Genomic DNA, 15,649 nt, shown 5'->3' with positions numbered 1-15,649 from the left:
GTGACTCCTCAGTGAGGACTGACCACTTCACTGCTGGGCGTTAGGCAGGGCTGTGTAAGAGTGGCCTGGGCGGCCTTGGCGGGGAAGGGGTGGGCCCCCCTTCTCTGGCCCACCCCGTTGGTCCAGATTCCTCTGCAGCGCCGTGAGCTCTTCAGCTTGGATGTCCCAGGCCCTCCTCCTAACAGAAGTGTCCCATGGCACACACGGCTCCTCTGTCTTGTGTGACCCTGTTTGTACCTTAGTTGAAGGGTCTGGAGTTAATGTCCTTGGAGGAGCAGAGACTTTTAGGCTGGGGAGACAAGGCTCCAGGGAATGTGACCAGGTGGTCTGATGCATCTGTGGGGGAAGGGAGATGACACCAGGAGCTGGGGAGGGAGTTAGAGGAAGATAGGGCAATGTGGCCCCCATTGGCTGCATGGCCCCTTGTGGGGGAGAGGGCTCCTAGGGGTGGGGAGGGGGATGGATGCTAACTCTAGGGCCCTGGGGTCTGGGATCAGAGGAGAGGCAGTGCCTCCATCCCGGCCCCGGAGCCTGCTTTGGGCTGCTCCCAGTATACATCTCCGTGGCAATCCCTAATTGGGCCTTTTCCTCACGACAGCTGCCATCGACGATGACGTCGTCCGGTATCGGTTTGTGAAGAAGAAGGGCTATGTCCGGCTGCACACCAACAAGGGGGACCTCAACCTGGAGCTGCACTGTGACATGGTAGGTGTGCCCGCCTATGCCCGCGTGCCTGGGGCAGCCACAGCCCTTGGTGTGTGAGCTGGGGGAGAGCAGGCACCTCGGTGTAGACCTGACCCAGCAACAGAGACCTGGACAAGCTGGAGGAGATTCAGAATGCCAGACCCTTGGCCCGAGGGCGGAAGAACGTGGGCCTCTCGTGCCCGCACCCTGCGCCAGTCAGATCTGGGCTGGTTGTGTATACGTGGCAGGGCAGATATGCCTGGCGCCCAGGCCTGCCGTCCTCTGGCCGAGCTCTGGCTTGCCGTGGCCTCAGCCTGTTTCAAAAACAGACCAAGCCCAGGCTTTTCCTGCTCAGAGAATGTGAGGGTTCCTTGGTGGTGGCTCTCATCTGAAACCTAGAGACCAGGGGCCTAGGGGCAGTTGTGGCATGAGCCCAGGTCCCTGAGGGCTCTTTCTGCTCCATTTCTGGAATCCCCACGCCAACCTCCAGCACCTTTCTCTGTCTTTCCCTACTGGCTCCAGATGGGCCCCGTTGCGCATCTGGTGTGACCCCAGACTCCCAGAGAGACAGTGCGCCCACTGCCTTGGGCCGCCCTGGGGACAGCTCTGCTGCCTCCCCAGCTCTGGCCCTCATTCTCCCCACAGAAGCTAGGTGGCGGCACTGCCCGGCTTTGGGTGAGCAGATAGGAAGCTCCTCACTGCCAAAGGCCTTTTCTCTCTGCCCATGAGATAGATAGGACAGGTCTTTGTCTCTATTTTGGAGACAAGGAAATGGACGCAGAGAAGGAAGTGCGTTCCGCTAGGGGAGCTCGTCTGCCTTTTCTGTGTTTGTGGATGGCCCCTGGACGAGGTCTTTCCCGAGTCACTTGGCCTCACCGTGGAGAGGTGACTTTTTTTGGTTTAATTTTATTTTTTCCTAATGAACAAAAATCTGTTTTCTCTGCCATCTTTGAAAGTCAAAGCTCATGTCGCCGTATGCATCGCCACACCAAGCATCTCCGCAGGCCACGTGCGGAGATGGACGTCTCGTTCTGGCCCGCTCTGCCAGGAGGTGGCAGCACGCTTCATCACGGGGCTCCGGCATCGCGGCTGGTCATTGCCTTGGTGGGCAGTCCTCAGATTTTGCTTTGGCAGTGTGGCCGTCATATAAGCTGTGCTGGTTCTGCCCATTTCACTTTGTGTCAGTCAAACCAGTCTTCCTAGGCTTCTCTGAAACCCTTCCTTTCACCATTGCTCGAGGCACAGTCATGCCCCAGTTGGTGGGCAGCTCTCCACTTCCTACTTCTTTGTCACCACAAAAATAAGCCTGTACCTGCGGGTTCTGTCTTTTTTCTGGATCGCTCTGGGGTCATGGGCCTAGTAGAGGTATCTCTGGGTCCAAGGGCATGACAGGTCCGAGATGTTTGGGGCGGAGCGCCCCATGCCTGACCAGAGTGACTAGAGGAGGGGCCTTCTCCGCCTGGGCAGCAGCCGGCCCACTGGTCTTTCCTCTCGTCACCCGACTTTGTCTCCTGCTGACTCTCCCTCTGTTTTCTGGGGCTCCTTACCCAGGCTGAGGAAGGAGCCCTTACCCCTTTCCTGGACAGACACTGAGCCTGAGGCTCAGAACGTGGGGGGAGCCAAGGTGGGCCTCCCACTGGGTACCTCCTGGCTGCCAGCCCTGCTCCCAGGGACAGAGGCTGTGACTGGCATACGGTTGAAGGGCAGAACTTTGGACCTCATCTCCCCAGTTCCTCTCTGAAGCTTTCCTTGATCCATCCCTCGGCTTGATGGACGTGTTTTCTTCCTCGTCTGATCTCAAGGCACTTGCCTCCTGTCTCGCATACTTTTTGTATTTTCAGCCAGTAAACATTAATCATCCCTCCTATTAAACTGTAAACTGGTGGCTGGGGGACTTAAAAGGGCCTTTAGGAAAACAGCCTCGGCCTTAACATCAGCCATCAGACATCGCAGCTCAGCCTTGTTTACATGGACTGAAGGTTCCTGAGTAAGATGAAGACAAGATTTGTCCTTCCTGCCTTGGGTCCCTTCAGCCGAGTGCCTCCCGGCAAGGAGGGGGATGGGGCTGCCATCTGGTGATGATGTCATGCTGCCAGATACAGATGGGCAGAGGAGGCGCTTCTGCTATTTCTGTCTTGTCTTTCCCTGCCAAAGGATGGAGAGGCCATTCGCTCACCCTAAGACTGGCACACGTCTTTCCAGAGCAGTGGGGAGAAGAACAAGAGCCTTCCTTGAGCTATGTGAGAAGAGATTGAAGGACTAGACCAGGCACTAAGATTCTCCTCAGTGACTACAGGGCTAGAAATGGAGAGTCAGTCACAGATCTGGAAAGGATATTAGAATACAACGGGTCAGAGCTGGGAGGAATGTTAGTGCTAAGAGGGGCCTTAGAACAGCAGATGTCAGGGCTGGGAGGAGCCTTAGAACAGGGAATGACAGGGCTGGGAGGGGCCTTAGAACAGGGGATGTCAGGGCGGGGGGGACCTTAGAGCTCTGACTCCTAGAGTCTCAAGGATGATGGAGGCCAGCCGTCCACCCAGCAAGGTGTGATCTTGTACTTGCCAAGGACTTCACGTCCCAGTTTTCAGAAAGAAGGTAAAAAGAATATTCTTTGAAACATGGTTTGACTTTGATTTGTAACGGAATCCCAGGATGCACTGAAGGGATGGTTTGTGCCCATTGAGGGAAGACGCCTTACTCTGTAAGACCCATCAGTCCAGGCACCTAGTCAGAAGAACAAGGGAGGGGACTCTGGCCTCTGCTGTCCTGGGTTCTGAGATTTCTGCAAGGCACCTGGTAGAGTCTGTTGGGATCCTGGTGGCTAGGAGATGGAGAGCTGGATGGAGTCAGGATGTGGAGGGAAGGCTGGGCAGAGGAGACATCTCCAGTGGGCTGAGCCCAGTGCAGTTTTGACTTTTATAAGGGCCTTGGAAAAAGGCCCAGCTGGGAGGCTCATCAGATCACTGGCTGGCATGATGTGGAGAGGGATGACTAAACCCTTGGATAACAGAGTTGGGATCCAGGAAGATCTTGACAGGCAAGAATCCTGGGCTAAAATGAGTAAGATTCTATTTATCCCAGTTGAATTTCAGATACAAAGAGTGTGGGGTGGGGTGCAGGGAAGGCTTGCCTGTGAGGACACGAGCCCTTCACAGCAACCCCGCTGTACAGGAGGAAGCCTGTGGGGCCTGGTCTGTGGGCACACAGCCCCTGGGTCTCTCTGGAGGATTTCAAGGCAAGGCCGGAGGGGTGAGGTTTGTAGATGGACTTGGCAGTTTCCTGCTTTGCTGTCCTGTGATTTTTTGACTCCTTAGTCCTAGCTAGGTGGCTTTGGATGAGCTGCTTGGAGGAGATCCTTGAACTGCTGAGTGTGGAATCTAGATGAAAGGCCACAAACTCTTGGGATGCCCAGTGTGGCCTTGGAGTCAGGAAGCCCTGGGTTCAGATACCACCTCTCCAATCCTCAGCTTCTTCATCTGCAAAATGGGTCCAACAGTGTCCCTAGGCCCTCTACGGAGAGGATGTTTGCAGACGTGTGCACATCCCAGCAGGGTTGTTTGGTCCCAGGTGTTGAGGGGTGGGTGGGTGAGAACCACCCTCTTCCTGCAGGTGGCCCAGCAGCCGCTCCCATTACGCAGCAGTGGGGCACAGGAGGGAAGGACGGAGCCGGGGTTCTTGGCAACCACGTAGCTACCTTGGTGCCTGTGGCTGCTGTGGGAACAGCCCAGGAGAATGGCCTTTACTGCTGACTGGCCTGTGTCCAAGGCCTAAGCTGCGTTTCACCAGATGTCAGACGAGAGCTCTCCGTGAGCTACCAGCAATCCCCTGGCACAGGGTTGAAGCTGAGAGCGAGGTTCGTGTTTGTTGACTCACAGGATAGAGACCGTCAGAGCTGGGATGGGACATTAGATGTCTGGCCTGGGGAGGACCTGAGAAGGCAGAAAAGACAGTGTCAGAGTGGGTGGGGACCTTCGGGATCATCGGTCAGATTCCTGCGTTTGGCATGTGAGGAAACTGAGGCCCAGAGTGAGTGGTTGGAGTCCGAAGGCATGGGCTGAGTGGCTCAGCAGTGAATCCGTGCTCCTTCCCCAACTTCATGGCCTCCTACTCCAGCCTTTCCTGTAGTTTTCTTTTAGAATATATTCTTGGTGCCGTCTGTCTTTCCATAGTGATTAGATCCTGCGGTGACTCTCACACAGTGGCTGCGGTATTCGGCCCTGCCCGAGGCGTTCTCTGAGACCTGTTCTCTAACTTGCATCACTCAGAGTTGGAAATCCTTCACGTGATCTTTCCATTTGCATTGTGGTCCACAGGCCTGCCATTTTGCTTTGTGTCAGTTCCCGTGCTGCTCCGTCCTCCTCATTCTCAGCCTTTCTCTGTTCTCTCATGTCGGGTCACGCTTCCTCTCCCAACGGGTATTGATCGCACCTTCTCTGAACTTTGTCTTCAGGAGTGCATAGCGTGCGTCCAGAGGCACTTCCTCCGTCAGACTTACCAGCGCTGTTCCCTGTCCTTTGTACCACGCAGAGGGCGGCCCTGTAGAATTTGCTGGGTCTGTCTTTGAGCTCCTGGGCGCGTATGCCCGCCTCTGTGCCATTGCCCTGGCTGCCCCCCCTTGCCTCCTTCCCTTGGCCTCCGGGGGCTCCTGTTTCCTTCAGGACTAGGCTCCAGCGCCTTCTTCGGCACAGAGCCTCCTCCAATTACCCCAGAGTTGCCAGTGCCCTTCCTCCCTAATCCCCTGTGTTTTTCTTGTATGTACTTATGTGTGCGTTGGATTGTAAGCTCATTGAGGGTAGAGACTGTCTTTTGCCTCCTTTTGTATCCCTAGCACTTAGCACACTGCTGGGCACATTGTAGGTGCTTAATCAGTGTTTATTAAATTGAACTGAATTGTTTCCCCTAGTAGAATGTAAGGTCCTTGAGGGCAGGCACAGACAGTTTTGTTTCTGCCTCTAGCACACAGCCCAGCACACAGTAGGCACTTAAGCAGTGTGCTCAGTGCTGGTCAGTGGTGGAGTTTCTTGGTTAAAGAATGGGGAGGCCCAATGAGTCTCTTCTGGCATGCTTCCCGCTTCCAAGCTCCGAGAGCAGTGCACTCTGGGTGCCCTGCTGTGTTTCCAAGGAAAGGTATTGTATTGAACAGGTCTCACAAGTGTTGCGATTGTGGGACCCGGTTGCAGATTTGCCCTCAGCTCTCTCAGCTGTGGGCAGAACAAGGAATCCTGGGCTGGTATGTCCCCAGCTAACTGACAGCCTACACCTCCACCAGAAAGGAAGGAAGAACTTTTCTGGGGTTCGGAAGGGGGTCTGTTCCCCGGGGGATCCATCCCTTTTTCTGCTCCGTGGGAAGTCATGTTTTAATGGCAAGGGGAAAAACCTCAAGGCCCTAATCCCAGTCGTCTTGGTGTTTTCTGGCGACAAGGTCTTCAGAAATGACATTCCTCCCAGATGCTGGCCATCTCTGTGATGCGTTCAAGAGGGGAAAGGGTTGGTGTGATAGATGGGGGGTGGGCCGGGTGACCTTGGGTGGGAAGAGGGCTAGAGGCGAGTGCTGGTTAGTTGAGGCCTCAGAGATCCTACCATCCTTAGAGCTCGTGAGCCCAACCCCTGTACTTTGCAGAGGGGGAAACTGAGGCCCACAAGAGGTAAAGTGATTGGCCCAAGGTCACTTAGCTTGTGTTGGAGGAGGATTTGAACTCATATCTTCTTGACTCCCAGTCCAGCACTCCATTTGCTTCTCTAGGGCAGACCCCTCATTGACTTGCCCAGGGTCACACAAATAGCAGTGTTTTAGTCAAGCCCCCAGACTCTTGCACCAAGGACTCTCCCTGAGTTGGTGCTCAGTTTCCTCTTTTGTAACATGGGGGTGATAGCCCATGTCCCACCCTGCCGGGATGGTTTTGAGCAGAAAGTGTGTGGGGAACTTTGAAGACCCAGGGTCCGGAGCTCTTGACTCCCACAGCTCAGCCTGACATGCCTGGCTTGTTTGCAGACTCCCAAAACGTGTGAAAACTTCATCAAACTCTGCAAAAAGAATTACTACGATGGGACCATCTTCCACAGGTCAATCCGAAACTTTGTGGTGAGTATTGCTGGGGGGAGCGCGGGCCGTGTCACCGTCATTCCCAGAAGGCACCTGGCTCGGACCGCTTGTGGCTGTCGGTCAAGGCTGACCTCTGCCCCTGACTGCCCAGGTCGCCTCACGCGGGCCGCTGGTCCTCTCGGCCTCACTTTCCATATTTGTCCAGCGGAGGGGGTGATTCTAAGGGCCTTTCCTGCTCATCTTGGCCCTGGGGACGACTCTGCCTGAATCAGGGAACCTTTATGCGGGAAGCAGGGCTGACTGTGCAGGCCAAGGACACAGATTGAAATGTGCCGTCATCGGCTTCTGAGGCGTACAGGCCGGATGACTGTGGACGTGTCAGTGCCCCTGTCTAGGCCTCAGTTTCTTCTTCTGCACAGTGGGGGCGGGGGTGGACCCGGTGAGGTCCTGCCCCCCTCTAAAGATGAGGGGGCTCAGAAGGAGGGACTTGGTGCCTCCCCCTCCCGATGTGTCCGTCATCAGGGCTGCCTCCCTCCTTGAATGACCCTGGCTCTCTGCGAGCATACAGGATGACATGGAGACTGCTTCTCCCCAGCCATCCCTGCGCCAGGGAGAATGAAAGCCCCCTGAAGGCAGGGACCGTGGCAGTGCTGAGCCCCAGTCTCTTCTCATCTTCTCTTTTCCCTGTCCTCAGTGCTCATTGACTGACATTTTGTTCCCTCCTTCTCCCCTCTCTCCAGATCCAGGGTGGGGACCCAACGGGCACGGGGACAGGTAAGAGCAGCCCCTGGGACCCAGTCTGTGGGGCAGCTTTGCCAGCGCCTTCTTCCAGGGGCTGAGCCTGAGGGCATGGCTGTTGTGGAGTGGGGCGTCAGGCCGGTTTGTCCCCGTGGTGCTGTCCCTGCGTTGTCTCCAGTAGCCTGAGGGCCAGCTATTAGGCAGCCGACCCAGGCGCTTCAGTCAGATCAATGCCTGTCATGGCAGAGCTGGCTGGGGATCAGACCTTGGTGGGGCTCTGGGCAGCCGACCAGAGGGAGTAGTCCGGGTCAGGATGGAACTAGGAACCAGGGCAGAAAAGCATGGAACCAGGGGCCACACAGGGTGCCAAGTCAGGGGTGGCAATAGAAGGGCTGAGAGTGGGGGCAGCTAGAGCCTGTGCTTGCAGTAACCAGGCTGGAGTCTCCAGAATTCCAGAATCATTGAAGCTTCTCATCCCAGGAGAAGATTCCCCTCGATGGCAGAAAACCCTTTCCACCAGTGAGAGCTATCCCAAGGTTTTGTGGGCTGCCTTGGGAAGTGGAAGGGTCCCCATAGCTGGATCCATTTGTCAGGTTGTAGGGGAGATTCCTGCTCAGGGACAGGTCACGCTGGATGCCCCTGAGATCCCTGTTGACTCTTAGAATGTGATGCTGTGAGCCTTGGTAAGTGGTCATCTCCGGGGAGGGAGAACTCACTGCTTCTCAAGGCAGCTAGTGGGTGCCACGATACAGAGCGCTGGGCCTGGGGTCAGGAAGACCTCAGTTCAAATCCTGCCTCAGACACTTGTGACTGTTAGCAGGTCTGCCTCAGTTTCCTTATCTGTAAATGGAGATCATAATAGTATCTCCCTCTCCGGAGTATATTGAGGCCTAAGGGATGTTAAGGAGGACCAGCACCTCTGGTGGGGGGGACTTGCCAAGCCCTTTTCAGGGATGCTCATCCACTTTTGGTGTCCACCTGGCACTCAGCTCCCCCCTGTGGCTCCAAGAAGCTGTAGCATGCACAGTGGCCACACCCAGTAAACTGCTTTGCAGATGGGCTAAACCAAGTGGAGGTTAACTGACGGGCTTCACACCCGTTGGTGAGTTGGCGGAGTGTACCCTGCATCTGTGAAGACTTTCCCCAGCAGAATGGGTAGATGAGAACAGTTTGTTCCAATGGCCATGAAGGCAGCTGGAGCAGGCTCTGTGGAGTGCTTAGGGTTTGCTTAGACATTGAAGATGCCAAGACTGCATCTCAAGCCGTCACCACTTATCCTGACTTTTGCCCTACCACTGGGCTTTGGTGACTCTGGAAGAAAAAGTGAGGCTGATGACTTTGGGCAATTCTGCCTCACTTAAATCTAATTGATGCATGAGTCAAGCCATCACCCCATGATGTCACATTGGTCCTCTTTGAAAACAAAGGACAGGCAGTGATAATGACAGTCGCCTCTCATTCGTATTTATAAAGTGCTCAGCACACGTTAGACACTTAAGAAATGCTTGTTCTCCTCCCTTCTGAGTCTTGTAACAAAGAATTAAGACTGAGGGTGTCCCCAGTGACCCCACAGGGCCAGGGAGATGCCCGGGCTTTCCACATGCTTTATGCATATTATCATTCGAGCCTCACCACAACCCTGTATGGTAGGTGTATTATTATCTCCATTTTACAAATGAGGAAATTGAGTTTCAGGCTAGTTCAGACTTCCCAGAGTCGCCCTGCTAGAAGTATCTGGGACAAGATTTGAACTCTTCTTGACCCTGGGCCCAGCTCTCTGTCCCGCTATACTGTTTCTCTTGGTGATCTCATCAGCTTCCAGGGATGCAGTCATCATCTCTGCAAACCATTCTCTGGTCTTCTTGTGTCCCCTTAACCTCCCTCTTGACCCCCAGTCTTACATCTCCAGCTGCCTTTTGGTATTTTTGAATTGGATGTCCCATCTCTGTCGTCAGCTCTAAACTTGTGTCCGAACTGGACTTGTCATCTTTCTCCAACTTCCTGTTGGAGGCACTACCCTCCTCCTGGTCACCCGGGTTTGAAACCTGGGCTTCATCCTCAACTCCTCATGCTCTGTGCCCTGTATCCAGTGTGCTGCTCTGCTCACCGGCATTTCTCATGTGTCCGCTTCTCTCCTCTGACGCTGCCCCCACCCTGGCGCAGGCCCTTATCGCCTCACACCTGGACTGTGAGAATCAGTCTGCCTGCCTCCAGCCTTTTCCCACACCTGTCTAGCCTTCATTCAGCCACCAAAGTGATATTCCTTAAGTGCAGGGCTGACCATAGCACTCCCTTACTCAACTCCCTGTGGCCTCTGGGAGCAACTACAAAATCCTCTGGCCTTCAAAGCTCTGCGTAACCTGACCCCTCCTGCCTTTCCAGGCTTTTTACACCTCAGTGCTCTTCAGTCCGGCGACACCAGCCTGCCTGTGCCCATCTCTCTGCTCTGGACATTTCCTCCGGCTGTCCCCATGCCTCCGCTCTGACCACTGACTGCCTGGCGTCTTTAAGTCCACACTAAAACCCCACCTTCTGTAGGAAGCCTTCCCAAGAGTCTTCTCTTTGTGTATTTTTGTTGTTCAGTTGTGTCCAACTCTCCGTGACCTTATTTGGGGTCTTCTTGGCAAAGATACCAGAGTGGCTAGCCATTTCCTTCTCCAGCTCATTTGACAGATGAGGAAACCAACAGGGTGAAGCGATGACTTACCCAGGGTCACACAGCTAGGAAGTGTCTGAGGCCAGATTTGAACTTGGGAAGATGAGTCTTCCTGACTCCAGGCCCTGCTCTGTGGGCACTGTTGCGCCCTCTGGCTGTCCCTTCAGCCCCTGTGCTCTGGGCACTACGACACCCCACCCCCACCGCCCCCCCTCAGGCCCTGCGCACTGTGGCGCCCCCTGGCGGTTTTGTAGATTAACTCTCCTTTATCTTGTCTGTAGCTCATTTGCCCTGTTGCCTGAGGGTAGGACCTATCTTTTTCCTTTGTTTCCCCAGCCCAGCCCTAGCCCTGTGCCTGGCACACAATAGGTGCTTCATGCCTCTTGCACACCCCCGGGGTGACCTCCCCAGGCCTCCCTGCTGCTCCTTTGCCCAGCAGCAGAAATGCCCCCACCTCATAGGCCCCTGGGCCATTCCCTGAAGCTGGTGCTCTGGGCCCCCGACCTTTGAGTTTCCTCCTCTGGCAAACAAGGCATGTGAGGAAGGACTTCATCAAAGCACCAGGGGTGCGTGGGGTCTCTCCGGAGTTTGCAGTGGCTGTCCTTCCCCATTCTCTGTCCCTGCCAAGCCAGCTTGCTGGCAGTCTGTCCTCACCATTGTCTAGGTCATGGTGGTGCTACTGTGGCCAGGGCATTGAATTCGGGGGGGGGGGGAGGCGCGACCTCGGGGCATCAGCTTTGGAGTCGGGGCCTGCCCAGATCCCAGCTCTGCCTTCCCTGCCATGTCAGTACAGACTGGGCCCCGTGTCTCTGTCCTGCGTGGGGTAGACCAGCAGTGGCTTCTGCTCTCTGCGAGGCCTCGGGGGAGAAGGAAGGGGTGGGGGCTGGTCTGGGGAGCCAGAGGGAATTCCTGGGCAACTCCTGCTGGCCAAGGTCGGGCATCCTGCCTCTGGGGCCGGCCCAGCTCACCATCCCTCCCGGTGTGTGTGTCCTTGGTCTTTCAGGAGGCGAGTCCTACTGGGGGAAGCCCTTCAGAGACGAGTTCCGGCCCAACCTGTCACACACGGGCCGTGGCATCCTCAGCATGGCCAACTCCGGGCCCAGCAGCAACACATCCCAGTTGTGAGTTCTGGGCCCTTGGGGGGCGGGGGAGGGGCGGGCGGCATCTTCCTGGCCCTGCCCAGGGATCGCTCTGGTCAACATCAAGGCTGCAGATCGGGGGCTGCTTCTGGGCTCTGGAGGGTGTTGAGGCCCACCCCGCCTGAAGAAGAAGAACCCCGAAAACATCTCAGATGAGAGCTGCCACCCTGTGCCCAAAGACCTCCAGGCCTTCCTAAGGCAGGATTCCCAAACATGAGGAAGTTCCTCCTAGAGTGAGCCCGAATCAGCAGCTCCCTGGGGCCACCCACAGAGCAAGGCCCATCGGTCTTCCACACAACGGCCCTCAAGCCCCCTTCTCTTCTCCAGACCACAGTGCCCAGTTCCTTCATCTGATGCTCCTAGGGTGTGGACACCAGGCCTTCCCTCCTCCGGGGTGCCCTTCTCTGGTCACAGTGGGGCATTGTTGCCTTTCTTAAGCTGTGCTTCCAGAACTGACCCTAACCAAGCCTGTGGCTGCCCAGGGGAGAGGGCGTTGGGACCCTGACCACCTTTCAAGGCAGTCTGAGGTGTCATTGGCTTTCTTGGCAGCCAGCCCCCACGGAGGACTCGCTAGGCCTCAGGAACCCTCTCCGTCTTCCCTCATCTTCTTGGCCTCTGGCTTCCCTCCCCAAGCAGCGTCCCAGCTCAGCCGTTCCCCACCTGGGCAGCCTTGGGCCCAGAAAATGAGGGCTTATGGTTTGGAGCTGGAGGGGCTTCAGACCTGCTCAGAGGAGGATGCTGAGGCTCAGAGGCCAGCACTGGCCCACGCCCAGTAGCCCAGGGCCCTGACGCCCACTCTTGGACTCTTGGGTTCAGCCCTAGGTGATCTTGCAGGTTCCTTCCAGCTCTGACATTCTCTGCCTCTGTCCAGTTGGGCCTTCATCAGTGGGAATACAGGCCTGATTGTCTGTCAGTTCACAAAGCCTGCTCTGTGTGGGCCCAGCGGGGTGTGGTACCACCTCGTGGGGATGGACGGGGCCGGGGGAGTATGGGGAGCCTCACTGGGTCCAGAGGGAAGCGGAGGCCCCAGAGAAGGGCAGGGCCTTGCTCCGGGTCACCCAGCTCTAAACACTCAGGCCTGAGACTCACCTCTGGTCTTCTGGCTCCAGAGATGGTGGCGGCTTTCTTTGCAGACCACTGATCTGCCAGAAGAGACATTATACATCAAGCCGTCCCTCAAATAGTCACCTGGACCTGCATTGTGAACCCCTCTAGGGAGGGGGAGCTCCCCACTAGGGTCACCTTCATCTTACCCAAACTCATTCTTTTCGTGTCCCTGGAATGTTCCATTTCATTGGAGGGCCTGATGGGAGCTGTCCAGATACTCGAGCCAAGAAGGTCTGAGCGGTCCCCTCCAGCCACATCTTGACCACCCCTTACAGAACCTCACCAGGCACCCCACAGAACTCCAGAGAAAATGAGAAAGGAAAGCATGAAAGGCAAAAGGTTCTGGCCATGGGGACCCGGTCATGTGGGGTTCAGGTGAAGAAAGGGAACCAGAAATCTGGATGGTGTCAGGAGAAGGATTGGGCCTGTTCTGTGTGGCCCCGGGGGCAGAGCAGGGGCCCTGGGGAGAAGGCCAGACCGTGGGCTCCCCTCATACTACAGCTGCAGGGCCTTCCCATGAGGTTCAGTGACCCCTTCATGGAAATGCCTCTGAGGCCCTTCAAGTTTCTGGAATTCTGGAGTAAGAGGGTCTGGAGTCTGCTGTGTATGTCCAAGAGCCTGCAGCACATTAATGGTAGGAGCCCGACTGGGAGCCTCGGTCTCCTGGCCCAGAGTGGGGTCATCAGGGGGATGAGCTTGGAATCACAGGGCCTTGTTTTGTTTTGAATTCATGCTCTTGGGGTCCTGAGGATTCTCTAGGGCCTCCCCTGGAGTTTACTTTTGGGGGAGTTGGGGACAGGACCATGGACAGGCCCGGGCTTCTTGGAGTCCCAGAGCCCAAGGGAGCCCACAGCTGGGGGCAGGAGGTGGCAGAGCCCCAGAGGCATGTCTGGTCTCACCCTGCCTCCCCCAACATCCAGTGATGGGGAAACTCGCTGCCTCATTCTGGATCGCTCTTAGCATTTGGAAATTCTCCCACCGAGCTAACGCTGGCCTAGGCTAATGCGCAGGCAATGCCCCTTTCTGGGTCCAACAAATGTTACATATTTTTTCCCCCGGATCACTAATGTACATACGATCTTTTGGTCCTTGAGCCGCTTCGCATCCTTAGCTCCCTGGGAAGGCAAGGGCATGAGCTGGAGGGTCCCCTGAGGGCTGCTTCGATCCAGCGGCTCCCGGCTGAGCACCAGGAGGAGGCGTCTCAGGTTCCTGGAGCTCCCACTTCCTCACTTCTGGCCATGTGAAAAGACCCATCGTGAACTCGGGAGTCCTGCAGCCACACTGGGTTTTACCACCTCTTCTCCGGTGCCCCTGGCTCTGGAGATAACTGTTGTGTGCCCTCCTCCCCAGGCTGCACTCCCAGGAGTTTGGGGGGGGGGCATCTCTGCTGAGGTTCACGGTTTGCCTCCTGTTCTCTCTAGTTTCATCACTTTTCGGTCATGTGCTTACCTGGACAAAAAACACACCATCTTTGGAAGGTAAGAGAAGCCCAGGAGAGGGCCCCCCAGTAGCCCCTCCCCCCAGTCTCAAGTCCTCATTTGGGTCTCGTGGCCTCCTCGGGGTCTGTGTACTCTCTGGTGGGAGGGGGCCCACGTGTAGCTGTTGCTCTTCCCCATCCCCCCATGGCCCCCCCTTTCTTCCCCCTGCAGAGTTGTTGGTGGCTTTGACACCCTCACAGCCTTGGAGAATGTGGAGAGTGACCCCAAAACTGACCGGCCCAAGGTAATGGGGCTCCCTGGGTCACCTGAAGGCCACGGCCTCTGGTCCTCAATGTCTTGTCTCTAGTGGGACCCTTGGGTTTGGAGCAGTTCATTTCCCCCTCACCTGTGTTCTCTGTGCCTGGCTTTCTCCACATGAGCTCTCCTTTCTGACAGGTGCTTGTGGGAGGGTGGGCCTTTGCCGGGGAAGGGACCCTGTATCATGTGAGATGGGGGAGAGGTAGCAGCAATGGGAACTCTCAGTGAGTGGCCTCAGCTTGGTCCTTGAGCTAGGAGGTGGGGTCTCAGCTGCGAGGGAGGGATGAGGTGTCAGAGGGTGCCTTGCTGCAGCGAGGGCCCAGCCTAGCTTCTGTATTACATTTGTGGTTTTCAAATTCTCCCCGCTTTGTTCAGCAGCCCGTGTGGGGCTGGTGGGGTAGTGATCTAGGGCTGGGCTTGGCAAAGACAGAGCTGACCGGGCTAAGGCAGCTTCCCCCCAGCCCAGCACACTGCCCGAGAAGGTGGCCTGGACTGAGGTCCAAGGCCCTGAGGCCAGAGGGCCTGGGCCCATTGGAAGCAGGCCTTGTCCTGGTGCCTGGGGGGTAGCTGCTGTTCCCCTAAGCTCATTCTTTTTTCCCAGGAGGACATTCGAATCGAATCTGCCACAGTCTTTGTGGACCCGTATGAAGAGGCTGATGCTCAGGTGAGGCCCAGGCCCTGGGGCCCAGCTCTGCTCCCCTCCCCTACAAGACGCCTGTGAGCTCACTGCATCCTGGCCTCATTGCAGGTTGCTGAAGAACGGGAGAAGACCAGAGTGGAGGAGGAGGCCCCCAAGGTGAAGGCCATTGCGGCCCCATCAGGGCCTCGGGTTTACCGCCAGGGAGTGGGCAGATACATCTCCCCTGAGTCACGTGAGTGCCGTCTTCTCCACAGCCATCTGTTGCTCCCCACACAGCATCGGTCCGGCTTCCTTCCTCAGGCACCGGGGGTTTGGGGAGGGGTGGGGGGACGTCCCGAGAATGGCTGGGGGAGCAAAATGAAGCATTCCAAGGGGGCCCCGGATGTATGGAGACTCCCAGAAAGCAGCAAGCTTATCCACAAGTTGTCTCCTGTTACCTTCCTGACCAGGGGCTGGTGGAGGACCCGAGCTCAGCCCTTCCTGGTCCCCGAGACACCTCCTCTGTCCCAAGCCCCGGGGCAGGGGGGATGATCATTTAGTCGGCCAGCCGGCCAGGCCAAGCCTAAGGGATTTGCTGAGATCTGCCCCAGCACCACACCCGAGCCCTTCCCTGCAGCCCGGGTCAGTGGCTTTGGCCTTCATAGCCATGTTTCTTTCTCTTCTGGTCACAGGAAACGAGCTGCCGAGGAGGAGCCCTCCACCAGTGCTGCCGTGGCTGCCAAAAAGAAGCCCAGCCGGGGCTTTGGGGACTTCAGCTCCTGGTGATGGCCTCAGCTGGGGTGCCCTCTGGAGACAGATGCACTTCAGGCCGGCCAGCCTTGGCTCCAGGGGTTGGGATTGGGGAAATGACTTTGGGGCGGAAGTGGGGGGGGGTTCGGCCTGAAATAAAGCAGGATGCTTTTTTCA

The 15,649-nt window shown here is 56.6% G+C and overlaps 1 protein-coding gene across 3 annotated transcripts in view; it reads left to right on the top strand.

Annotated features, from left to right (window-relative positions):
- The window catches only part of PPIL2 (peptidylprolyl isomerase like 2), a 32,451-nt gene extending 16,802 nt beyond the window's left edge, over positions 1-15,649 (top strand). The window contains exons 12-20 of one of the 3 annotated variants that reach the window (XM_020996562.2): positions 599-705; positions 6,677-6,766; positions 7,468-7,501; positions 11,125-11,242; positions 13,789-13,845; positions 14,017-14,089; positions 14,705-14,767; positions 14,852-14,975; positions 15,415-15,649. In XM_020996562.2, the coding sequence (XP_020852221.1) occupies positions 599-705; positions 6,677-6,766; positions 7,468-7,501; positions 11,125-11,242; positions 13,789-13,845; positions 14,017-14,089; positions 14,705-14,767; positions 14,852-14,975; positions 15,415-15,626 (878 nt within the window). In that variant the 3' untranslated portion in view covers positions 15,627-15,649. Of the gene's footprint in view, positions 1-598; positions 706-6,676; positions 6,767-7,467; positions 7,502-11,124; positions 11,243-13,788; positions 13,846-14,016; positions 14,090-14,704; positions 14,768-14,851; positions 15,290-15,414 lie in introns of those variants that run through there. The other 2 variants (XM_020996563.2, XM_078154488.1) reach the window with 2 other exon arrangements.

This window comes from Phascolarctos cinereus, unplaced genomic scaffold, assembly GCF_003287225.1.
Source record: "Phascolarctos cinereus isolate Bilbo 61053 unplaced genomic scaffold, phaCin_HiC Scaffold_4;HRSCAF=312, whole genome shotgun sequence".
In the NCBI taxonomy this organism is placed as follows: Eukaryota; Metazoa; Chordata; class Mammalia; order Diprotodontia; family Phascolarctidae; genus Phascolarctos; species Phascolarctos cinereus.
This window is presented reverse-complemented; position numbering and strand designations above follow the sequence as displayed.